At 37.2% G+C, this 26,638-nt stretch overlaps 2 protein-coding genes, 1 non-coding gene and 1 pseudogene across 3 annotated transcripts in view; 1 reads left to right on the top strand and 3 right to left on the bottom strand.

The window, feature by feature from the left end:
- Positions 1-1,990: 1,990 nt before the first annotated feature.
- Positions 1,991-15,806, bottom strand: SOCS4 (suppressor of cytokine signaling 4). Its single transcript, XM_061182587.1, has 2 exons — positions 15,532-15,806; positions 1,991-3,535 (listed from the first exon to the last, which is right to left on the bottom strand). The coding sequence occupies exon 2, from the start codon at positions 3,441-3,443 to the stop codon at positions 2,121-2,123; it is 1,323 nt and encodes a 440-aa protein (XP_061038570.1). The 5' UTR covers positions 3,444-3,535; positions 15,532-15,806; the 3' UTR covers positions 1,991-2,120.
- A 130-nt stretch (positions 15,807-15,936) lies between these two features.
- Positions 15,937-26,638, top strand: part of WDHD1 (WD repeat and HMG-box DNA binding protein 1) — a 63,111-nt gene continuing 52,409 nt past the window's right edge. The window contains exons 1-2 of the mRNA XM_061182586.1: positions 15,937-15,996; positions 16,229-16,321. Of these exons, the coding sequence (XP_061038569.1) occupies positions 16,245-16,321 (77 nt within the window). The 5' untranslated portion in view covers positions 15,937-15,996; positions 16,229-16,244. The remainder of the gene's footprint in view (positions 15,997-16,228; positions 16,322-26,638) is intronic.
- On the bottom strand, positions 24,291-24,363 carry TRNAW-CCA (transfer RNA tryptophan (anticodon CCA)). The gene has a single exon. It is a non-coding gene; the product is annotated as a tRNA-Trp (tRNA).
- Positions 25,325-26,518, bottom strand: LOC133085779 (Krueppel-like factor 17; annotated as a pseudogene).

The following is a 26,638-nucleotide window of genomic DNA, read 5'->3' as shown; positions in this document are numbered from 1 at the left end:
TTTTCTTTATAAAATTACCTTTTAACAGAATATTTATTAGCTAGTCATTCCTTAGGTTTTTCTGTATTGATAAAAAGTTATTTTTAAAAGAAAAATATTTAAAACAATATTGTTTCATAGAAACAGAAAGTCTCAATATCAAATTCTGATAAAAAACTATAATTATGGGTAGAGTCTTACCATACTATTAATTTTCTTTCACCAAAGATGGACATTTAGGAAGTGCTATATTGGTAAATAAGATAAGCTTCTCAGTGATCTACAAAAGCTCCACAATAAAGATGAGGTAGTATGAGACTGTCCCACTTTTGTAAAAGGGAAATATCATCTTTAGAAGAGATATTTATCCTAACATTGGTGTTGATATCCTGAGCCTCATCACTGCTAAGAGAGGTGCCATTTTAGTAGCTAACCCTCACTGGAACCAAGACAATCTTGAGATCACTGAGAAAAAAATATGCTAGAAGACAATGGTAACAGATTTTCTTGTTTAATTTTGTGATAATTGCTAAAAATTTATTTTAAAGCAATTATTTTTAAATGCCATCTTTATGTTATCAGTAGAACTGCAGGAAAGGGAAATGCTACTTCAACATAAAAGCAATGATACTTAAGAAACATCTATTCTAACGTGGAAATCTGAGTCAAATTTCTTTCAATCCAGGTAGAAGCAGCTTCCTACTAGAGCTAAACTAGCATCAAGAAATCAATTACTATGATATTAAAAATGCCAACTTGTACACAGGGGTAGACAACTCACCAGAAGGAATAACTGTCTAGGAAATTTAGTATTCACTGATTCTTTAAGAAAGAAGAGTAGGCTATCATTCCATCTACCTTATAACATTTCTAAAAATACTTCCCTGTTCTGGGGATGTTAAATTCAAAATATTACGCCTGGTGCCCAGTATTGTTCAGTACGGCATAAGCCACGTAGCTCTCAAAATGTTTCCCTTTTTTTGAAGCCATACTGAAGACATGTTAGTTCTGAAAATAGGAATAATTATCTGAAACCTGAAGATCAAAACCAATATTAAGCTCCCTGAATACTGAGCTCCATGTTTACTTCTTGAATCTTTATTCAAGCTCAATTTAAAATAATGAAAAACTACCTAGGTCTCTTTGGTTACCAATGGAAATTTGTGGCTGTTTATAAACTGTGGCATCTCTCCAAACTAACAGGCTCAGAGTTTCTAAAAAAGAGCTAAGCAGAAGCAACAGTTCATAAGTAAATACAGAAAAACCTCAGTTGCTTTATTACTTTAGTAACTACTAGTTACTAATAGTGTTATCATTATTTTTAAAGCTTCCAGTGAGAAAGGAACAATACTTATGTTCTGAAGATGGTAACTCTTCCAAGTTTGAGAGAAAGATCTACTCAAGGAATAATAAATGACCATGCCACATTATAGAAGAATAAATTCACCCCCAAAATATCATGTCCTCATTTGATTCTTACTGACCTGATTAATCAAATTTAGTAATTCTGCTTTACAGTTAATATTTAAAATGAAAACACATGAAGTTTGATTTTAAGCCATTTTGCTAACCTTTAACATCCCTATTAGTAAATTATAAAAGTCAATTACATTAGTATGGATTGTAAATTACAACACACTCAGCTTTACTGAAGACTTTTAAAACAACTGAAAAGGATGATGGGGAAACTATATCTTACGTATAGGAATGCCAATGGCATAGGTTAACAAAGCATTTTATATGTAAGAAAGGACAGGATTATTTTTAAAGAAAAGTATGAAATACAGATTATTTAACTGTTTGCAATGCCTACCAAACTTCAAATATCCCTGGATCATATGCAAATTACAGTTAAGAAAAGAAAAAAATTAAGTATACAATCTACATAGTGAAAACAAAAACCAAACACCTAGTCAAAAATATCCATTAACTCCTAGTGTGTAACAATTATTAAACAATTATTATTGTTAAACAATTATTGTATTCTAAGAAAAATAAACTGATCTGGAAGTAAAATTTAGGGCATAAGTTTATTTTGGACTTCAACTGCCCCTGTAGAAAAATTCAAAGTGGCATAATAAGAAAAATAAAATATTAAATGAAAATATGTATATAATCACTCCCGTGTTCCTACCCTTTCCCTAGCATTGTTGTTCTGGTGCATCAATCCTGAGTACTCTAACTTTTGATTTATAGTGATATTCTTTCAGATATAATTTCATGGAAGAAGGAATTGGAAGGGCATCAATGCCATCATAAGTTGTACAGTTACAAATAACTGTTCTGCATATATGCTGCAGGGGAAAGGGGAAAGTCCGAATTAAAGGAGTGGATAAAAGTGGTTCAAAGAACATACAGGCACTCGGGTCCTTATAATGCTCTAGGAGCCCAGTAATGTCAGGAGAATGGAAGACACAAGGATCATGTGCATCAAAGCTAAAGTTGTGATTCCACTGTTCAATTCTAGCATGAAGAGAACGACTATAGCGTCTAAAGCTAACGGAGAATAAATAGTCTTCCTGTGCTGAATCTCGCAGTAAAAAGGTACCCTCTGGTTTTCCTTCTAGTAGAGCTTCAGCTGCATATTTATCCATAACGCCCCAGTAACATGGATTATTATTGATCTGAAGGAGGTCTGGTACAAGACAGTGGACATAATCAATCTGGGTATGGTACTTAGGAGGTGTTTCCAGTTGCAGGATTTCTTCATCAATTTCCCATTTGGGTTTGTTTCTTTTCCTGGAACTTGTGCAAAGTGTTATAATTTCATCATCTGAATCCATATCACTATCTTCTATACTGTTATTTGAAGCCAGGTTCATTATAGAGCCAGTCCCAGAACCACCTCTACCTGAAGAATCGTTATTGGTTATGACACAGGGCTGAACACTGGTATGTGAGAAGCAGTTGACCTCTTCCATGTTTCTTCGTTGTTTTAGTTGACCATCCCTCAATTCAGTCTGAGACAAGTCTGTGCTTACCCATTCATCTGATTTGGGACTTATAGGAGCAGTGTGTCGTTTAATAAAATGCCACCTAAAGGCTAAATCTGATCGAGGTGGGAAAGGACACTTATCTAACATGAGTTCACTGATATGAATTTTTCTTTTAGACGGAAGCCCTGAAGAGTGCCGACTACTACAATTCTTTATTGGAAAACACTGCCCCACAGCATCTTGCAGTTTCTGTTTAAGAGATCGGCCTAAAAATCTATGCCCACAGGAACGATCTAAATCCAACTCGATAGATGAACAGCTGTGCTTCCTTTCTTGGCTCCTTAAAGGAACTTCAGTTTTCTCTATAGCACTCACTGTTTCAGCATCTGAACAACTTTCACTCTTTTTTGACCAAGATAACTTCTTTCCACTCCATACATAACCATCCTTTCTGTCAGCACTTCGACTCCGACTAGTTTTGGGCCTTACATCTACATTTTTACTATTACTTTCACTATTTTCTGCCATTTTAACAAACTGTCCACAAATTCCAGTGTTATAAATACTGCTCTTTCAGTTTTTCCGGTAGAATGTTTCTTCTGGGCACTTTCTGGATATATCTAAGGAAAAAAAAGATCATTAAATGTTTGTCATTAACATTGTATAGATTATATATCAAGCCCCAATTATACATAAGATGAAAAGATGAAAAAGGATAATTAATACATTAAAAACAAACTACTGGAAATGTTGGAAGGCAGTTCCAAGATATTTTCTTCCCACTTAAATAAACTACTTTACCTTATGCTAATAATTCCATAGTGCCATGGAGTCAAGAATCTGAGTTCTTTTCCCACAGCTAGTTTTGATGTGAATCAAAAAAGCTAAGCATCCTCTCAGCCAAAATATATGTCTGAAATGTGAACAACTTCTGGTTTTGAGGTACATCTTATGCCAATCTCTCCTCCCCTTATTTTTTAATTTCACAGCAGATCAGGAAATTCTTTGTTAAGAGATGAGAAACCTATGAGCTGGTGTTTGATGACCACTACCCTCCTTCTCTCTCCTTGTTTTCTTTCCTATTGATCGAAAATACGAACAGTTTTAAGTTATAAAAGCTGTTAAGAATTTATTAAATAAACAATCACCACTGAATAGTAGGAATGTCATGCAAGAATTCCCAATGCAATTTTTGTCAACTCATTTAAATATTTGGTCAACTTCACTATCAGTCTAGGCAGTTTGTAGAAAATCTGGAATTGGATAAAAATTTGTTATTTTATACACACACACACTTCCTTATATTCTTCTTGATAATTTCAAAAAACAAGCAGATAAAGTTCTATAGGGCAATGCCTCTCCTATGAAATTGGCTAGATATACTAGAATTTATAATGTAAATAAAGTTTTATTAAGACTAATAGTAATGATTGGTCGTAGGTAGAAACTACTTAACTATTCTTAGATGGAAAAAGATTTAAGCCCAGAACTGGGGGGAGGGATTCTATAATCTCAAATATTTTACAAGTGAAAGTTGAATTTTGAGACTGAGAAAATCAGTTGTACTCAACATTCTGATCATGATTAAGCTTCTGATTATATCAGAGGAACATTAACAATCCCAACAGTCAAGTAAATGTTTAGAGCTATGTGAATCTATTTTCATAGCAGTAGGGTTTGAAACAAGCATCTGCAGAGGCAAATATGATTGGGAAGTGCTTAAAAGTGTGAACTAATGATACAGGCTTGCCATATAAAGTACCCCATTACTAAACAATGAATAGCATCGGGTGATTATACTTATTATTTTGATTTAGTGAGCTCACTGGTACATAATCATTTAAAATCCACAGGGAAAAAATATTTGAACATCTAAATTTGAAAGAAACATCATCACTTAGTATACCAAAATTATATTCAACAGCATGTCTTGGTTGTTCATTGACTAAATTCCACTGAACAAAAATAAACAGGCAGAAGCTACAAAGTAGGCTGAAGAATATGAAGTCAGTGATTAGAACAGACGCTTGTTACTAACAGCGTACACTTATATTTTTCAAATAAAAAATTAAAAAGGAGTCCCAAGCAGATATTTTTTTGTTAACACTACATACTTTCAACTTTTTTATTCAGCATAATAATGTGAAAAGTATATCATGTAAGGTTTAAAATACCTGGTGTTTTTATTTACTTTAAAAATATCAAAATAGCAGATTATTAACTCTATGATCAACTTTACTCCACTGGGTGTGAGCATCTTCATCTTCCTTTATTTCTATATCAGAGCTAAGTCTGTACCTCTGCTCTCTTTTTTTTTTAAACATCTTTATTGGAGTATAATTGCTTTACAATGGTGTGTTAGTTTCTGCTGTATAACAAAGTGAATCAGCTATACATATATATATATCCCCATATCTCCTCCCTCTTGCGTATCCCTCCATCCTCCCTATCCCACCCCGTACCTCTGCTCTTGATGACATTCCCACCTTTACCAGGGCCTGCTTCCATTGCTAGCTCTTAACTTCTCTCTGCCTTCAAAAACAACCAAGTCTCCTATAAACTCTTTTAGTGATTCCAATGCTTCCTTTAGTTATAATTGCTGCTTTCCATATTAAATTTCTTAATGAGTAGTATAACTTGATTTCCTCTCAAAAAGAAAATAGTTTTGTTTTTCTCTAATTATAAAAGAAATAATGATCCAGTTTAAAATGGCTATGTGAAAATCTTTTTGCTCCATCTTTCTCTCAGAAGTCAGCCCAAAACAAGGGAAAATGAGAAATAAAAACAAACCTCATCTTCAATGAAACTAGCAGATATCTATAACCTGAGTGACAAAATACAAGGACAGAAAATGAACAGAGGAGCAATGACTGACTCAGCAGCGGAGAGGAAGGTGACACCAGGCACAATGGCAACGTTGATGAGAAGCAAGCCAACAGAGCAGGCAAAGTCCAGGACACCCAGAGGTACCAGGTGCTACAGAAAGTATGGATGGAGAACAGGGCAGAAAGTGGGGAGGTAGGTTGAAAATTTGCATACGTGCAGTTAGATCTCTCTGGTTGTTACTCTCATACTTAGAGGAGACGGGAAATTTATCAATGCTATTTGGAGAAACTGAACCAGAGAGGCTCAGGACTTTGGATACTAGGCATGGTGAGGATAGATGGGAGGCTTGGGACTAAAATCAGAAAGAAAATTCCCTGCTCCCTTCTTCCATCCAGCTTCTAGAACTCCAGCAGCCAAACTTACATTTCCTAATAGGAGACTGGAAGATACTATGCTGGAGAAACAGAATGGCCAAAGAGAAAAGACCTATAGATGCTGATAACTGGAAATCCTCCAATAAAAAGCTGGAGGGCCACCCCAGCATGCTGTGAAGCTCATCCATCCATAAGCCCAGCCTACTTACACAGTGCTTTCAGGCAGCACTGTTGTGCTTCATTTACTCTAGAATATGACAGGTCACCAGACTTTTGAGGAAAGCCTCTAAAATAAACAAGTGACTAAAACAAAGAACTTGGAGAAAAAAGTAACCATGAAAGCAGCAGGAAATAAAATAGATTTCTTCCAAGTTAAGAGAATATATTACACCAATGAATAAAATGAGGTAGGGACAATCAGAGAACAAGAAAAACTTGGAAATTAAAACCATGATTGCAGGAAAAAAAATATTCTATAGGAAAGTTGGCGGTAAGCTGAGGAAATAATAGGAAAGAGGAAAAAAATGGTTAACTAGACAGAGAAGATAAGAAAATTAGAGGATCAATACAGACACTTCACAGAAAATAACAAAATGGAGAGGGAAATTATAAAAGAAAATATATTAGAAAATTTCCCAGAACTGAAGGACATGAGTCTCCATACAGAAGGAGCACAATGAGTGCCCCACACAAGAGAAAATACACACCAAATTACATTATTCTAAAATGTTAGAACCCTAGAGATAAAGAGGTGATACCAAAGTCTTCCTACCTTATAGACAACAATACTATAAGTATTGTATGCTTATAAATCTGTTAAAGAGAGTAGACCTCGTGTTAAGTGTTCAATTAATCGATTTATGTATGTAACCCAGCCAAAAAAAAAAAGCCTTCCTGAGGGAAAAAAGTCACAAAGGACTGTAAATAAAATAGCATCTGTTTTCTCAACAGTAAGTAACAGTGGAAGCTAGAGGATAGTTTCCAACCTTGAAGATAACCAGCCTAACAATCAATCAAATAGGATAAAATAAAGAAATTTTCAGACATGCAAAGTAACAACAATTTTACCTCATATTGGAGGATGTGCTCCAGTGTAAACCCAAAACAAATGGCATAACATAGGAAACAAGGTCTTTAACATATGAGAAAGGAAATGTGAATTCCTGGGATGATTAAGAAGGGAAGTTTCCAGACAACAGGGTGTTTGGCGCTGCTAGAGAGCAACTAGTTCATATAACCACATAAGGACGTAAGGCTCTTTGTGTAATAAGAGAATGGAAAGAGAGTAAGGAGACTAAAAGAGAGGTAAATCCTCATCTATCAGAAGAGGAACTCAACCAATGTCTAATAATTGACGCATCAAGAGAGAAGTATAAGCATATGATTTAGAAATGTGAAGATAAATATCAGAAAAACAGAAATTATGAAAGTAGAAGCCTTTGAGATGGGTAGGAGAGGAATGCAGCATTTCTTAGCTTATCTAAGCTTTTCAGCTTAATTTAACTTGAACCTATGTACACATATCATTTTGATGACCATAAATAAAAATAACAGTACTTTATACTCACTGTGAAAAATTCAAATTTAAAGTTATGAAGAAAAAAGTAAAAACTATCCATAATCCTACCACCCAGCAGTAACCATTATAACATTTTCAGTATCTCTATACATGTACATGACAAGGATGCAGTTCCATAGCACAATGATGGCAGGCATTAGAAATACAGTTTGAGTCCAGTTTATTTTGTACTAGCCATATGACCTTGAAACCTCAGTTTCTTCATCTGTAAAATGGAGATACTGATGCTATCTATTTCATTAGGCTGGTGGGAATTAAATGAAATAATGTATGTGAAGTATATACTTAGCTCAGATTCTAAATGTACCAAGTATACAATAAAGTTTAACATATTTTTTCTTTTTTAAAAATGAAACAGATATAACATATGTTTTATTATAGCACCCAAGCCAGTTTTATAGAAATAGTTCATAAAGGAAGAAATCACAGAAATACCTCTGTCTCTAGCCCATGCTAACTATTAAGTTTATGAGCAAATATAATTTTCAGGATAACTAATGTTTCAAAATAAAAAAGGATCGATACACTAGATATAGCTGAAACTCAACAGACCATGAAGCTATAGAACAATTTGACATTTTCCCTCAGAGAACTGATTTCCAGCCTTACTCTATACAAGTTTACATGCTAACATAACAGATTTACTTTAGCAAGGCTTACCAACTTGTTCATAATAGGTAGCAATCCATCAAGTATCTCTGGATTTTAGGTTAATTGTTCTTACATATGCTAATGCTACAGGGATCCATAAAATAAAGCAAAAAATGCCATTGCCCTAGATGAATTTTCCATACATTTACCTGTACTTAAAGAGTTAATGCATAGAAAATCTTCTTCTGACTGGTTATCTTTTTGTATCTAAGAACTACAGCCTTATATAAATTTTACATAGCAATCTAGAAAACTGAGTTCATGCTTCAGAAGTCCCACTTTTATAAATTGTTATGGTAAAAAACATATTTGGTAAAATATACCGCATCACTATATGGGCCAGAATGTCACTTAATGTTGTAATCTTCAAAGTAGGAAGAAAATTTAACTTCTATTTATACTTGTCTAAAAATTAGAAAACTTAAAATTTATGAATATTGAATATATGATTGACAATCTTCCCATCACTCATTGTGAGATGGTTATTTGTCTGATGAGATGCTATTCCTGAGGGAAGAGTGGGAGCTCCAAAAAGCTAAGGACTTGATGGCAACCCTCTCCATTTCTTTGTGCACTTTTAGTGCACCGCAAATGATTCCATGTTGCTGGAATACATTTGTGGATTATATTATCTTACGTAAGAGAATCTTTACAATACTTTGTAAATAGACGTGATCACGGAAATTTTATAACACACGAGGTTTGCTAGTTATCTCAGGGCAAAGTACTTAAGTTGCTGAAATTTTAAGACAAGTTATGTATTTTTCTTTTACAAAATGACAAGTGTTCTAAGTTTGATGACCTTTATTGGGATAATAAGTGGCTCTGAGAAGCTACTTAGCAGATACATTAAGAAAAAAGGCAAAACAAAACATTTAACTGGTCTCTTCATGGTTCAGGTAACTTAAAAAAAAAACTTATGCTATGGTGAGATCTTTTTAGAAAAAAAGATATTCAGAATTTCCTTCACTATCACATGATTTTATTACAATAATGATAAAAATGCATCATGCATATAACTCTCGCATCTTTACACTTTAAACAGATGGCAAAAGATCTTCTAATCTCTTCCAAAAGTTGCATTAAATCAAAATTCATAAAATTAAAAAAATTCAATCACATTGCTCTCAATAAAAACATTATTAATTTTTAAACATCTTTATTGGCATATAATTGCTTTACAATGTTGTGTTAACATTATTAATTTTTAGTGAAAAAAATTTTTTATTTTTAAAGACTAAAAATGAGTTTTAAAAAAGTGCTTTTGGTGTCTTGCCTATACATGTAAAATCTGAATGTTAAAAAAAAAGGGTAAGGTTCTGAATCTGAATGAGTCCTTTCAAATACCCTATCATTAATTGTTGGAATTTTATACAAACTTTGTAGAAATGAAGTAGAAGATGAGATACAAAATGGAAAAAAAGTGACTTTAATACCATCTTTATGCAGTATAGAAATCAATGATGATACTTTGAAAAGTGTTCACAAATCAACAATCTTTGTTAGTAACTGCAAAGAAGCTTTTTTTTTTTTTTTTTTTTTAAAGAGGGTGAAAGAATCACTTGGGAGAAAGTTGCTTTGACTCTTGATTCAATAATTAATTTTTTATGAAGGCATCTAAGTTACAATGCCCTGGGGAATACACAGTGACTTTTTTAAATTGTTATTTCTTAATGAGCAAGAGGCAAACGTCTAAAGCAAGTTTATCTAAACCTTTTTCAAAAAATCAAGTTCTCGGATTCACTAGCCATTTGATCCCAGGTTCTGTAATCAATTGCACTGAACAGTGATAAACGAATGAATACCCAATGTGACCCTTCTATGCTAACAACAGATTTAAATAACATTTAGTTAGTGCTCTTGAATAAGGTTGGGAAGGTGATTTTAATTCAAATTCCCATTGAAAACTTTTTTTAAAGCCAGTAATTAAAGGGTTAAACTTCATTCATCTAGAAACTTCATTGTATTCTCTATGATGTTGGATAATCGAGCATTATTGTACATATTAATCATTCATAGAACTACTGTGTCTACAATGCTGATGTCTACCTAAGGCCAGAATTCATGTAAATATTAAATTTGATGTTATAAAGAATAATTTACTATACTACAAAGAATTCACAAATAAATTATTATTCTGGTAGTTATTGAACCCTGGGAATTTCCTTATCAAATCTGTGATTCCAAAGTGTACCTGCCATTATGTGTCCCAAACTCCCTGAATGCATTCTGGTCATAGTGCATGTTATCTGAATTGGATTCTGTGGGTTAGAGCCCTTGATGTTTGATCATCGCCTAATATTTGAGTTGGATTCTACGGGAACACTTAAGAGTCCATGAATGGAATATACTGGATAGTACAAGAGAGGTAAATTCCCCGGAATGTTAATGAAAAAACATAAAAAATGGGTTTGTTCAAATGAGAAACATCTCTGAACTATAAACTGTTTTTTTCTCATTACGAAAGCAATACAGGTTCATTTTCCAGTAAATATTTTAAAATATCTCCTTTTTCATGCTACCAAGCCATGGCTCGTGGGACTTAACTGGATTTATTTGGGAAAACAAACAAACATAAACACACACACACACACACACACACACACACACTGATTAGCACCACTACACCCTTACTTCCCTTCTCCAAACTTTCTCCACTTACTTTCCTAATTATATTTTGCTTATGTCAGTGTCCCCCAATCTGAACTCCTGTGTACACTAGTGCTAAAAGATGTTAATATATACATGTTCTAGAGAAACAGAGGTTTCCTTATTAAACCAGTTTGGGAATCACTTCCCCTCTGAAAGATTACAAGGCACCTTTAGCAAAAGGTTCCAAGAGGTCCTTCAGTTAAGAAACCTGCTTAAAGCCACAGTTTCCTTTATTTAACTCATCATAGAGCCATTCTGTGGAAGAAACTGTGGGAGAAACATTAACTTGGGCTAACATTAAAATAAGTGTACATTCCCTGAGCATGCTAGCTAAAGATAAAGAGAAACGTCTAGGACCTGTCACTGAAGAGGGTTAATTTAGTGTGAAGAGGGAACAGAAAACTAAGAGCTGGCACTATAAACTTCTAAAAGCGCAAGAACCAGGACTTCCCTGGTGGCACAGTGGTTAAGAATCCACCTGCCAATGCAGGGGACACGGGTTTGAGCCTGGGTCCGGGAAGATCACACCTGCCGCGGAGCAACTAAGCCTGTGTGCCACAACTACTGAACCTGCACTCTAGAGCCCACAAGCCACAACTACTGAAGCCCGCCCGCCTAGAGCCCATGCTCTGCAACACGAGAAGCCACCGCAATGAGAAGCCCACGTACCGCAACAAAGAGTAGCCCCCGCTCGCCGCAACTAAAGAAAACCTGTGCACAGCAATGAAGACACAACGCAGCCAAAGATAAAAATAAAATAAATAAATTTATTTAAAAAAAATATTTAAAAGCGCAAGAACCTTAACAGAATCTTAGAAACCAGAATATTTAAGATATTCGATTGTGACTCTTAGAGAATAAACTGGATTGTACAGATGTACTTCTTCCTTTCAATTTGTAATTTTTTAATTATAAAAATAATATATGCTCATTATAAAATATATGGAACATTCAGAAAAGTTCAAAAAGGAGGAAAAAACCCTGCAATTCAATTACCTAGAGGCAATCAATTTAGACATTTTGGCCAATTTCCTTGTAGTCTTTCTTTCTATGAGTGCAATTTAGTCTAAAGAGGAAATTATAAAGATCTATAAAAAATTAACAATCTAGTTTTTCACTATACCATATTTAAAAATGAAGCATGGTGCAGATGAAACAACAGCATGAGTTGCTAAATCATCAAACATGATCTAAAATTTAGACTTTGTCACTTACTAGCTATCTCTCCTGATTTTTAGAATCTCATTTAGCTTCAGTGTTCACATTGTTAAATCTGGATACTGTCAGCTGCCCCATGTTTTTACTGCCAGGATTAAAATCTACGAAAACAGCATACATTGAGCTTAATGAGAATACATACTACGTTCTGTAACACGTTCTGTCTTCTCAGAACCTTCCATGTAGAATAAGCTAATTTCTAAAAATGAGAGATGGGAAAGTGGCAAAATTAAGGAAAAAGAATGAAAGGAAACAAAGGCTACGTATAAGGCTAGAAAATCCAGACAAAAACATATCTCAAATACCTGAGGCTGAGGATGCTTCCGCATTTCTGAAATATCATAAAGCACTTTCTATTACTCCTCATACTAAACATGCTCTTTTAAAAAGTGTTTTTAAGCTTTAAATTCTTGAAAAGTAGTATGGGTGTAAATAACCAAACTTAATTATAAAAGTTTGTAATTTCTTACAAGCTAACTTAGTAAATAAACAGATTTCAACAGAAATAGTAGGCAAAGTTTTTTTTAAAAAAACTGATCATAGATTATTCTTTTCATTGTTTTATGATAACTATGTATGATTACATTTAAGCTTGGGTTAACAAGTTTTACCTACAAACTAGCATAATGTTATTCTAGAATTAAATAAAATTGTTTTCATGTTCTGATAAAACTAAATTCTAAGTTTTATGGCAACAGTTATGACTTGGAGAGGCAGTATGGTAGACTACTTGGATCAGAAGTTAATAGACCTGGGTTCTGTTTCTAGTTCAGACAGTTGGTTAGGTGTGTGACCTTGGACAACTCACAACCTTTCTGAGCCTTGGGTTTTTTCATTCATAAAACAATGATAATATCTGTCTCGCTGTGGTAAGGATCCACTGCCACTGTAACAACACAAGAGTCAAATATTAGAAACTGGGATAGGAACTGGGTAGGTTGAGAGTAGGACTTTCCTGTATTCCCTTTTATACCTTAGAAAGTTTATACATGCACAAGTATTATTTACCCCAAAAATAAATTAAATAGGCTGGTAAGATTCAGGACACTTTCAGAGAGATAAAAATCTTCAGATTTCTAAACTGCCTTCAATGTTTTTTTTCAATACTCTGTTCTCAGTTTTGTTATTACTCTCTTCTTCTAGCCTTATCTTTTATAGGATTAATAATGTTTACATCAAATATCAATACATATTTTATTAAAAAGGAATTTAAAAAACTCCTCTCATAAGGCAATACTGATATGCCTCCTGGATAAACTAAGATTATATGACATTATTATTTATATAGATAATACTGCCACAAGTAGAATGGTAATATATTCATGCTTTCTCACCCTACTGTCCTTGAGAACAACAATATTTGTGAGCCTAAGGGTACTATGAATGGTCACAACAGAGAAACGGTAACTAACCTTCACTGCAATTGAAGCTGCGACCTTGGCATGATTTTCAGTGAGTCCATTCAGCTATCCACTCCTATGAGACATGCACCTGACAGCCACATTGGTGATGGACAGCTACACTGGTTTCTTTTTAAAAGCTATATTATCTTAAATAACCAGGCAATTTAACTAAGATTTAAGTTACACATTTCATTACCACACTATTGTCTTGTACATATTATTTGAATGTCTGTTTCCCTCACCAAGATCATGAATTCACTGAGAACATTAAAATTTGTCTTTTTAAAATCTGACTGAAACAGAAATGGACACGTGAAAACATACTGGCAAAAGCAAAAATACATCTTTTAACATTTGAAAAAATTTACTGGATAATGATTCAGACAACTCCATTTTAAATGAAACCATTAAATGTCCACCCAAAGTACCCCATTAATAACACAAGACAATTAGTTTTATACATCCATGAGTATCTTCTATATACTATAACAATTCTATGGAAGAAGGAGTCATCTTCATTTTAGAGATGAGGAATCTGACATTCAATAAAAGTAAAGAAGTATATTCAAGGTCACACGAGTAACTGTCAGAGTCAAAATTAAAATCTAGGGTTGTTCAACTCTAAGGCCCTAGCTCTTTCCATACATGTGAAATTTGTAAAAAAAACCCAAAAAACAAAAAAACAAAACAAAAAACCCTATGAATCAAACGTGTTCATTGCTAAAGCAGAGTGAAAGGAGAGAAGTGCAAACACCATTCATAGTTTTAAAGTCACATGGTGTTACATATTTTATAGTTACGGCATTTTATAGCTATAACTCTTGTTCCAAATTGGCAGATTCTTCTTATGCTGAGCTCTGTAAAGCACTACACTGAAATCTCATGATGATTTATTTGATGTATTATCGGACTTCTTCTTGAACCCCAGTCTATCCAGTGATAATTGGATTTAAAAAAAATTAGCAATCAGTCTATCTAAACAACGAATGCTCTCCAAATAAAATTAAGTCACTCGGAAAGAATCATCTCAGGTATTTTTTGCTCTTGTGGGAAACCAAGGATAGGTTGGTTATTTTTCCACAAATCCCAAGTTCTTTTTCAGCCAACCACTCTTCCTCTTCATTCACGTACCAAACCTCAGTGTCTAGCAAGCCTATTTGGAGCCCTAGTACTCAAAGCAACACCCTTCACAATGCCACCACGGTAAGAACTATACCACGGTTTGTCTAAATGTGTTTGCAACTTTTCCCAATGGAACTAGACTGGAAAACAATGGGGAAAACTCTACAACAGAAAAACGTTTCTCTTATGTCATAAACAAGTTCCGATTGAGACTAGAAGGTGGGTAGCACGAAAAATATCATTGTGAAGGTTTTAATCAGAGACCGGTCTCCCAACATGGAGAACGTGAAGACCCAAGCAAAGCATAAACTTAATGGCCAAGACCTTAGCAAAGATTGTAAGGATCGAAGGAAGTATTCAACAATATACTTTAGTTCTAGCTCTTCTTTTATATCTAAATATGCACTTCAGTGAACTTTAGGTTGGGTTTGAATAAGGAAACCCGAATTACTTTCTTCTTAAGAGATATATGTAAAATGTCCTATAGAATAAGCATTAATGTACACGCCAGACCTCCAGGAACCATGAACTGAGATTAAGTCTTCCCTCCTTTACCGGTATAGAAATGACAAGATGAAGACGCCAAGGATGCCAAAATTAAAGGCTTGAGAAGGGTCTCGGCTTCCTTTTCTCGAAAGAACATGCCCAAACATCTCGTTCTCTAGCCGGGTCCCAAGGAGGGGCTGGACCCGTACGGGGACCCGGATATGGCTGCCTGTGAGGAGCGCCCGGAAAGTAGAAGCAGACCCCGCTGGGCAAGGCCAAGCAGCAACCACCCTTCCCCCACTCACCTCTCGGAGCGCAGTTTAACTGGGGCTGTCCGAGTGACTGCCGCCATCACCACCGCCATCACTCTGGGTGCTCGCTAAGCTGGAGAAGGGAGACCCAAGCACTCCGGCACCTCATGTAGGTCCTCTAAGGCGGATGCCCGTCTGCAAGCCCCCACCCTTCGGTGCGGGGTTCTCATCTCAGACGTCGCAGTCACCGCCTCCACCTGCTTCGCCGGCGCTGCCACCACTTCCGTGTTCGGGTACCTCCCTTTCTTCCTCACTCCCCCAGCAACCGGCTTTTCCCAGCCGGCGGGCGCGCAGCTGACGCCACCGCGACCCAGCGACCTGGGTCGGGACCGCGCCGGGCGTGGGCGGGCCGGCGCAGGCGCAGTGTAGGAGCACGCCGAGCGCGGGAAGCGCCCTGCATTGGTGCTGCTACCCCACGAGTGCTGCTCCTCGTCGCCTTTCCTCAGTCGCGGAGCTTCGGTGAGTGCTCCCTCCCGCTGCCCGCGTGCGTGCGGCCCAACGAAGAGAAGTGTGTCCTCTTCCCGGCTTAGTGTCGGACAGACCCATCCCTATTCCCTGTTTGTGCCCCTCGGGTGGGGGAAAAGGGGCTGCCGAGGGCGTGTCCCGCAGGAGACTAACCTCCCTTCTTCCTGTTCAGCCCCCGGCTTTCCTGTCCTTTAAAATAATACTAACTTTTATAAAACATTTTCAGATAGGTAAAGGAAAAAATGCCTGCTACACAGAAGCCGATGAGATATGGGCACACAGAGGGACACACAGATGTCTGTTTTGATGATTCTGGGAGGTAAGGTACTTTGAGAAACAAAAAGAACGTTTCAGGTGTGAACATTAGCACAGTTATTCTTGTATGTCATGTAAGCAGTTCTGCCTAAAATTACTCGTCCAGATAGAAAAAAGGTTGATATCTAAAACGGCACATAAATGTTCTTAGATTTACTGCTTAATTCGGACCAGCATGGCAGTTTTAGTATATCAAGAAAGGCAACGAGTGTGAAATCTTACTTCCAGAGGAGTTGGAATGATATGAGCTTTCCCCTACATTTCCCCTTTGTTCACTTCCTTTCTGCATCTCACATTATCAGTTATTTTGTCCGAACGGTAGCTGCCTGCTTGTCAAATTTAGTGGCCCATTCTAACTTTTCGGTATTTTATCCTCCCTTGCCTTTTGTGATGCTCTTTCCTTTTTTAAATTGTTTTTAACTTTCTGACGGCTTTTTTTCTAATTTATTTCCTCTGCTTGATTCCTAAATGGTGATATTTTCTCAGGGTTATTCTAGCCCCTGTGGAGGGGTATAATCAATAAACAATCTGTGCGAGGAACAGAAAAGAGTTTTATTTGAGCCAAACTGAGGACTATAGCCCAGGAGACACAGATTAAAGAAGCACTTGAATTGCATTCTGTCGGACTACAAAATGGGGGAGGCTTATAACAGCACAGACTGCAAAATTACATAAGTTGTTTGTGAGAATTATAATTGGAGTTGCAAGAAGTAAGGGTGCTTGTTAAGTAAGGATTAGGGTCCAATATGATGCCTAGTTGTAAGGGGAGACCTTGAGACCATAAGGTTGTAGCTGGCAGCTGCACTCAGATATTGTTTTGAGAACGGCTGATGATATCCTTGAGTATGATACAGTTCAGAAAATTCAAGTTCTCAGTAATGCAGGAACGTGTCTAAAACCGTATCCAATGGCCACCCAGCTCCATATTGAATGCCTGAACTGTAGTTACTCCTTTTTGATTTTTAAGTGTATTCTTTTCTTTTATGGTTAAAGCAAGTGTGTGGTGTATGTTTGACAGGCCATAAGACAGGCTCATCTAGTTAGCATAAAATTTAAGTTAAATCATGTATAAGCCACAGTGATTTCCTCATACCTCAATATGTGAATATTTTTTCCATCATCCCTTTTGTCTTTCTAAATCCCATTCCTATGCAGGACTGTCCAGTTGTATGGCTTCTGCTGTCACTCCTATATTGATTCATTCATTGAACAAATATTTGCATGTCTACTCCACTGGGGCTAGAGATACAATAGCGCAAACAAAGCACAGTCTTTTCCCTTATTGACCTTAAGGTCTTTGTAGATTGACAGACAGGGAGTACAGATTAATCGCAAAAATAAATGTACATTTAGAATTACACTTAGAAATATTAAGTGATACATGCAGTGATAAGCATATATGAGGGGAAGTTGGTCTAATTTGAGAAGGCAGGGAAGGCGTCTCTGAGGAAGTGTTTCTTCAGATGAGATCTGAAGATTGAGTTAGACATTAAGAAGTATAAAGAGATGGGTGATGGTGGCAGTGGGGTGGTGATGTTGGTATTCCAGGCAGAGGGAACACTCTGCAAAGTTCTAGTGGGGTTAGGGATCATGATATTCTCAAAGGACTGAAAGAAAGCTAGCCATGCTAAAGTGTAGAGAGTGATGCAAAGATTGGTGAGAGAGAAATTTGTGAAGGTAGGGAGTGGGCATCCTATCCAAGGCCTTCTTGGCTTTATTAAGGAATCCTGTTTTTAATCCTAAAAGCAGTAAGAAGGTATTAAAGATTTGAAGCAGAGAGACGTGATCAGTCTTGTTTTTGAAAAGATACATAGAGAATGAATTGGAAAAGGAGCAGGAATGGATGCAAAGAGACTATTAGGAGGTATCTGTATTAGTCCGGTTGAGTGTGATGGAAGCTTGGACTAGAGTAGACATGGGTATGGAGAAAGAGGATATATTCAGGAAATATTTAAAAGGTGAAATCAGTAGAATGGATCAGATATTAAAGATGAAGAAGAGGGAGGTTTCTGGCATAACATCTGCGTTTCTGGATGTTTGGGGAAGTAATTGGCCATTAGGAGATAACCTGAAACATTTGGAGAGGAGCATATTTCAGAGGTAGAACAGGGGGTGGAGATTATGAGTTTGCATTTGAACCTAGTTAGTGTAAGATTTCTTTGAGAAATACAAGTAGAGATGTAGACAGTTAGATAAATGGGTCAAAAGATCAGAGAAGAAACTTGAGTTAGAAGATAGAAATCTACATCTTCAGCTGATACCTCCTGGAATTCAGGATTGAGGTACTGGCTGAAAATCTAAATGGGGGAGTTGTCAATATACAAGTGATATTTAATGCTGTGAACTTGGATGAAACCACCTAGGGAGGGAGTGAATGTATTTTTTAAAAAAGGTTCGAGGGCTAAACCCTGGGTACTCCAGAATATTTAGAGATTAAGTAAGAGAAGGAGGATCCAGCTAAAGAGAATAAGAAGGGATGGCTAGAAAAGTAGAAAACCAAGACACAAGAATGGTATCAGTAAGCCAAATATAAAGTATTTTAAGGAGAAGGAAATAATAAACTATGGCAAATGCTGCCTGTAGTGATATGGAGGCTATGGATGAGCTTGAGCTTATTTTTTTTTTTTTTTTAACAGTGTTAATAAAAGCTTTGTTGCAGTGGATTCAGGAGAATGGAAAGGGAGGAATTGGAGTTTTATGAGGATGACACTCAAAGAATGAGGGTAGTCGGATAGGAATGTGGAGTCAGGAAAGGTGATTTTTGTTTTAAGGTGAGAGAGATTACAGCATATATGTGAGTGGAGATGATCCAACAGAGAGGGATGATAAGCTGTTGTTAGAGTAGAAAGAGGGAGAATTGCTGGAGTGGTGTCTTTGAGTAGATGAGAGGAGCTACAATACAGTGAAAAGCAGGAAAGATTGGCCAAAGATAGGAACATGGTCAATTTTATAAGTAGAGGGAAGGAACACCTAGGAGGAATAGGGAGAACATGTAAATAATGTCTATAGATTGCTTCTGTATTCTGAGTGAAATAGGAAGTAAAGTCATTAGTCGAGAGTGGACAGGAGGTAGAGGTTTGAAGAAAGAGAAGTAGATATGAGATAGATGGTTAGTAGAGAGGGAAAGTTGAATGGACTAGGAAAATGTAATTGGATTGCAGGGCAGGACTAAAGACCTAGTTCAAATTAGTGATCATGAATTTAAAGTGAGATCAAACAACCTGGTTATGTGTTTTCTCCAGCCCTATTTAGCTCTGTAAGTGCAAATTTATTAATAGGCAGAGAGTTGGATTTAACCAGGGTTCGGGTTTTTCCGGGTAAGTATGACAAAGTGAAAGAAGGGCAAGGGATTTGAGAGTAATGCAAAGGAGTGATTTTAATGACAGACTATGGAATCTAAACCAGATTAGGAGGGATGTGAGAATTTGAGGGAGTGAGAAACAGTGAAAGGTAGTTTCCATAGATTGTAGATCCTAATAGAATTTAAAAATTGTGGAGTTAGGATATTAAGGGTATAAGATGAAACGATAAGTGATTAGGATGCTTGAAGTTGAGATTATGAAGCAGTTGCAATGTTGGTAAAGACAAAATCTAGGCTGTAACCATGGGAGTCTGAGATGGAGTGGAGGACAAGATCGAGTGTCAGAAGGTTTCATCTACATGGTTATTGAAAATACTAAGAATTATGATAGGAATAGTGTTGTTAGAGAAGGAATAACAATGAGCCTTGTGCCAAAAATCTTTAGGGAACAAGGGGGATTTCTCTTGAGGAATTTGTAGCTGGTCTGATGACAGTTTCAGGCCTTTTTTTTTAAAGAGAGAGTAGGGTGTGACAATAGAATGGAAGTGGTAATGAAGTGCAGGAAAGGCCCACCTCCAGATCCCAGAGGGATGTAGAAAAGAAATCAGCCACCACTTAAGAGGGCTGAAGAGAAAATGGTGTCCTCAGAGGAATGTTCAGAAAAAAGCTGATTTTGCTCGTGCCTGACGATGAATCTCGTGAGGCCCAGTGGAAGGGTTAGGGAGGGGTGGTCAGATTAGGGAAAGAACATTGCTGTGGGAGGATGGAGGATCCAGATAGAAATGCCTTGGTAATCATTGGCTTCTTAGAGTTATGTCATAAAGAGGATAAAGGCATGATAGAATTAGTCCTTTGCTGGGACTTCCCTGGTGGTCCAGTGGTTAAGACTTCACCTTCCAAGACAGGGGGTGTGGGTTCAATCCCTGGCCGGGGAGCTAAGATCCCACATGCCTGCAGACCAAAAAACCAAAACATAAAACATAAGCAATATTGTAACAAACTCAATAAAGACTTTAGAACTGGTCCACATCAAAAAAAATTAAAAAAAAAAAATTAGCCCTTTGCTCTGAAACTTACAGTGGATTTCTTAATTTATCACCTAAACCAGCACACCTTTGAGAATGGGGAGAAGGATTTCAAAATAATTAAAAGTACAGTTTTTTTAAAATTATTTTTTGATTGGCAAATTATTCTGTTTTGGTAGGTCTGTAACATATTTCTATTCAAAAACTATTTCAAAACAATTTTTCCTAAAAAAAATTTGACATTAAAATATTAAAAAAATTTTCTTTACATTGAATGTACAATCTAAACATTAACATAAGTGAAATAGTCATTCTTGGCATGTATTCATGTACTTTAATCAATTTTTTTAGTCTGTCTAACATGATGTAGCTGATATTTTTCTGAAAAATGTTTTTTTCACTATACTCATATTTATTTTTCTTATAAAACTGGCTGCAGTCTTCTTCAGAGTTGCATTTTATGGTTAATAAATTTGAAGTGAGACCTTCAGTTAATTCTTTTCTTTATATCATAATATTTTTCAATGAGAAAACACTTTTTAGGTTCTCAATACCTGCTAAGCTTAGAGCAAATTCTACTAAATGGAAGAGTCTCAATTTTTAAAAATTTGCCTTACCTGAAATGGATAAGTATTTCACCTTCAGTATTTTTACAGGTTCTGTCTTTTCACCTGCTTTTAGAATACCCTTTTTCGATAATAAGGCCTACAATATTTTTAAACACAGAATTCATCAAGTAAGATCTCTCTACTCATGATTCCCTTGAATGTTTCACAAATTTTAAGCCTACTTCATTTCATTTTGGCACAGAACATAAATTTCTATAATTAAAAAGAGGAGGTCTATCGAAAGATTCTTCCCAAAAGTCAAGATATTCCAAAGAGCAATCACAGAATTTCAAAATTAAATCATTCACCATTTCACGTTTTAGTATACAACTTGTTCAATTCTCATTTGCTTCTGTAGAGATTAAATTTCAGTGTCTCCTCTGTATAAGCTCTGTTATCGTTAATTGCATTTCACTAAAAGCTTCAAAGGCTTAAGTTGAATACTTTGATTAAAGATTTCTAACTGATTTTGAACAAAATGAAACTAAGATTTAGAGAACTTGCTTCCAATAATAATAATACCATCATTATAAGACAGGTTTTATAGGGTCACTCTTCAGACTCAAATATTTAAAAAATCTAACGGATGATAGGCAGCAGAGAAAGTATCGTCTTCAGTGTTGAAGTATTTTTGTGTATTTAACATCAGTTTGTTACAAAAATTTCATTCAGTTATTCTGGGTATAAATAAAATTATTTAAGAATTTGACAACTGTGGCTTCTCTTTTGATTGGTACATTATCACAATTCATTGGGCACAGTTATGAATTATAATTCCAATTCCAAGTACATTGGTGTTCCATAGATTTCTTTTTTTTTAACTGAAGTGTAGCTGATTTACAATGTTGTGCCAGTCCGTGCTGTATAGCAGAGTGACTCAGTTATACATGTATCGACATTCTTTTTTTTTTATATTCTTTTCCATTATGGTTTATCACAGGACATTGAATATAGTTCCCTGTGCTATACAGTAGGACATAGATTTCTTAATTTAGTAAGAATATTGTTTTTACTACAGTGCTGTACTTTAGCAAAATATGTATTATTACTATAAAAATTAAGAATTTTATGTTTAGCACTGAACTTTTCAAATGAAGTTAGACAGAACCCCCAGTAATGTCAGATATTTCAGTTTCTATGGAATGAACTTCCAGAAGCTTTACTTTATTTCCATGAACTGAAGGGAAAACCACACCATTATAGGCTATCTGACTGATTTTCTTTTTAAAACCTCTGATAACATTGATATAAAACCAGTATCATTTAACTGTGTGGAAAGTTTTTTACTAGGGGAGACAACATATTGATAGCTATTACTTTACTTTTCATACTTGCACTAGAAAACTTAGAATGAAATATGAACAAAATTAATTTAAACAACTGTCATTTGTTTTAACACTGCTCTGACCAATACAGTAGCTACTAGCCACATGTGGCTATTTAGGTTTAAATTAATTAAAATTAGCTGAATTAAAAAATCAGTTCCTCAGTCACACTAGCCACATTTTAATTGCTCAGTAGCCAGATGTCGACCATTTCCATTATCTCAGAAAGTTTTGTTGAATAGCACTGAATTCTTAGGAAAAGTCATGCTTGACAAGATGCAGACTCACTTTGTGCTACTTCAGAAGCAACGTTTTCAGGCAGTCTTGAGGTAACTACTAAGTTATGAAGTAGATGCTGATGCTTCTTCAGGAGTTCTGTGTCTACTGACTTTGTTGTGGTTGGTGTTATTACCACATCCCCTCATGGTAAATGTCAACTAACATTTAGTTCAACTTATACTTTCATTATGAACTTTTTGAGAAGCAGAAATTTAGTGTTTAATTTTTTATTAAACATGTACTTGATGTATTTTTTCCATCTCATTACTGAAAGGGTTTTGTTTTGTTTTTTTGCAAAATTTTAAAAGCATAGCCAACAATAAAATTAATATGTAGTTACTTTTATTCCTACAGTAAATGACAAAACATTGTAGGAAGAATGTTCAGACTACTCCAAAAGACCTTCAAAGGACTGCTTAACTCTATTTCTTCCATATATTTCTCATTAATTCCGCTATTATTTCATTGTAATTTCCCACTGGCGTCTCCAACTGGCACCTGTAACATCTCCCTCGGTGCACCTAGCTGATACACCAAATAGCCAGTAGGGACGGGGATATGAAATGCTCCTCCCATCACCACTGGAGATGGAAAGAAATTGTTCTTTCTAAGGGCTCATGTCTGACTCCAGTTTTTTATCAGTTAACACCTATTGTCCTTGAAAGGAGGTGTTATGTTACATCAAGAAAGGGTTGGAAAGGGAGAGATGGGTTATCACTGGTTGTCTTTCAGATTTACCTACATGTTGAGGTGAGAACACTATTCATTGCACATGTTATACTGCCAAACAAGATCATGGCAGAAGCTGGAAGTGCAAAGAAGTCTGTCAAACTCACCAATTTTGATGCAACTAATACTAATGTGTTTTAAAGTGAAAAATCAGGACGAATGCCAAACCAGCTGGATGCATAAATCAGGAATGTCCTGGGCAAACTGAGACTTATAGTCCTCTTATTTATTTCTTACAGAACCGAGACCAAGCTCCTTACTCTGGCCTTAAGGTCATCTTAAATAGGATGACCCCAATCTACTTTTTTTCCCCTCAATTTCCTGGCCTGCCTGCTCCATGTAAACTCCCCTATGCTTTGCTAAGTTCATATTTTGGTTCATGTAGTTTTGTCTGTTTGGAACTGTCCTTTTCACCAATCTCAGCATATCCAATCCTACCTGTCCTTTAATTTCCCAATGTAAATACTTTGCTTATGAACCCTTCTGATTTTCCAAGTGGGAATTAAGTTTTGTCTTCTGAACATCCATAGTTTTTTATATGGCTTCTCTTTGCCATTTACCTTTTAAATTATTATTTATTTATTTAGGCTGCACCAGGTCTTCACGCAGGACCTTTGTTGTGGCATGTGAGCTCTTAGTTGTGGCCTGCGGGTTTCTTAGTTGCAGCATGCAAACTCTTTAGTTGTGGTATGCATGCGGGATCTAGTTCCCTGACCAGGGATCGAACCTGGGGCCCCTGCATTGGGAGCGTGGAGTCTTACCCACTGGACCATCAGGGAAGTCCCACCGTTTACCTTTTTTTTCTTTTTTAAGTACCAGTGTTTTATTTGGGTGATGCAAATACAGAGCATTGAGAGTGAGAAAAGGGACTCGACGCAAGGAAGAATGGGAGGCAATGCCAGGTGATAGGTTGAGTCTGCTTCATGACAAGCCTGGAAGAGGCACAGAGGTGTGTCCACTGGCTACTTGGGAGGTCTCCCCATTGGGAGAAATGGTGTCTTGCACCAGTTCAGGGAAGGGAGGGAAGAAGAGGGAATTTATCAGCCTGGATTTCTCCCATCTCCCATTAGTCAAATGTTACCCCGGGAGCACTAACTCTTCCACATTCCTGGGTTGCTAGTGGCTACTTGAGGTGCCAGATCCCATGTCCTGTGGGGGCATTCCATCCAAGTCTGGAAATGATGGGAGGAGACAAACTCTGGGCATGAGGCTGGTGAGTGCCGGAGAGAATCTGATTTTGTACATAAGATGTGTTCACAACAGTCCAGTACTGTTATTCTTTTACCAGAAGAGGGAACCTGGCATAATGATCAAAGACCTTTCCCAAAGTCACATGGCTAGTAAGTGGTAAATTCAGGATTTGAACATAGTCTGTCTCTGGAAACTGTCAAAGACCAAGATAAGGGACTTGGATTTTATGTAGCAGGCAAAGGAGAGTGGCTAAAGGGTTTCAAGCTGGGAGTGACATAAGATAAAGAGCTTTTTATAAAGCTCCAATCTACTTTGCTCCATCTTCCCATGTGGCTGAACTTGGCACAAAAGTAGGTGGCCCCAGAGATGTGAGGACATCCAAGACAGTTTTTGAGGGGCCCCGGCTAGGTCCAGAGCTCATATGGGCTTCCACACTGTCTCATAATCTTTCTGTCTTCATCAAAGCCTACACCTATCAAAGAGACTAGCTGGTCAGAGGCAGACAGGATCTGGGCAGAGAAGCCAAAATGAGGGGAAGAGCAGATTGACCTAAAAACCAGGAGCAGGAGGAGGACCAGCCATATGTCCACTGTCAGCCGGAGGGTCTTGGGATGTTGGCACCCACATATGAGTCCTTTGGTGTTGCCTGAGATGGTCAGATCTCATAAATTGTCGGCTGCACTGGTCACATTTATGTGGTCGGTATTTGGTGTGTATCCGAGTATGTCTTCTAAGTCCACTGGAACGGAAGAAGGACCAAGTACAGTCTTCCCACATGCATTTATAGGGCCTTTCACCTGTGTGTTTGCGTTGGTGACTCACGAGGTGGGAGTGCTTAGTATAAGCTTTTTCACAGTTCTCATAGTCTCAGCGGTAAGGCCTTGAAACTGGGGATCTCCTCCTGGTAGCCCTTTCTTGGGCCCCAGAGTACTGCTCCGCTCTCCGTGGAGCAGGTAAGGGCTGCTTAGGTAGGAAGGGGTCTTCCTGGGAGACTGGCTGGCTCACAAAAGAGCCCTGGGATTCCAAAGCCAGCAATAATGGGGATACAGCTGGGGGCATCCCAAAGTTGTGGGGTTTCTAGGAGGCAACATCTGATCCAAAGAGGGGAGCATTGCCGGGGCCTCAGTGGAAGGCATGGTTGGATCCAATAATGTTTTAGGTGTCAAAGGGCCTCTGTTAGAAGTTACTGTTGGGAGGCCAGAATAAGGCATTGTTCACATTCTGATGTGGGACATCATTGGGATTCCACTGGCAGGTGAGACTGGCGGCCCCCTGGGGGGCATCCTTAGATTTCCACCAAAGGTTGGGGCCACCCCTGGAATCCTGGGCTCTCCTAAGGGCATCACCTGGGGCCCCTTGAAAATCATCATTCCTGGCTGGGAAGGAGACATTCCCTGAGTGTAAATCATCTGGGAAGGAGTGAAAGTCACTTGAGGGCAGTAGCTCACACTGTGGTCAGGCAGCGACATACTGAAGTGTGGCCCCATTTCACTGGCATTCTGCCTGGGTGCCTCAGCAGAGCCCAAGGCGATCCTCCCCAGCTCTGTGCACTGAGGAACATGTTGAATGCCTGATGGGCCATGGTTCCAAGAGGTGTGCACTCCACTGCTTCCGGGAGATGAAGACACGTCCAAGATGGACATTGACTTCTCAGTATCCTGAGTGGGAATGCTGTGGGCGGGTCTCTGTGAACTGGTGCAGAGCCACATGCCACTGGCTTAGGCCCTTGGCTCCCTGCTCCATCTTAACCTGGGATCAGTTGCACATCGAGACTCCACCATTTACCATTTTATTTTTGTATTTTATTTGCTTTTGTATGTGCCCAGAGGACACATACCGAATGAAGAAAAGCACTCAGAAAAC

Source organism: Eubalaena glacialis, chromosome 2, assembly GCF_028564815.1.
Source record: "Eubalaena glacialis isolate mEubGla1 chromosome 2, mEubGla1.1.hap2.+ XY, whole genome shotgun sequence".
Lineage (NCBI taxonomy): Eukaryota > Metazoa > Chordata > Mammalia > Artiodactyla > Balaenidae > Eubalaena > Eubalaena glacialis.
Note: the sequence above shows the minus strand (reverse complement) of the source record. Positions and strands in the feature narration are given on the sequence as shown.

Excerpts from the sequence above, each read along its gene's own strand:
- SOCS4 (XM_061182587.1), bottom strand. The coding sequence starts at position 3,443 with ATGGCAGAAAATAGTGAAAGTAATAGTAAAAATGTAGATGTAAGGCCC.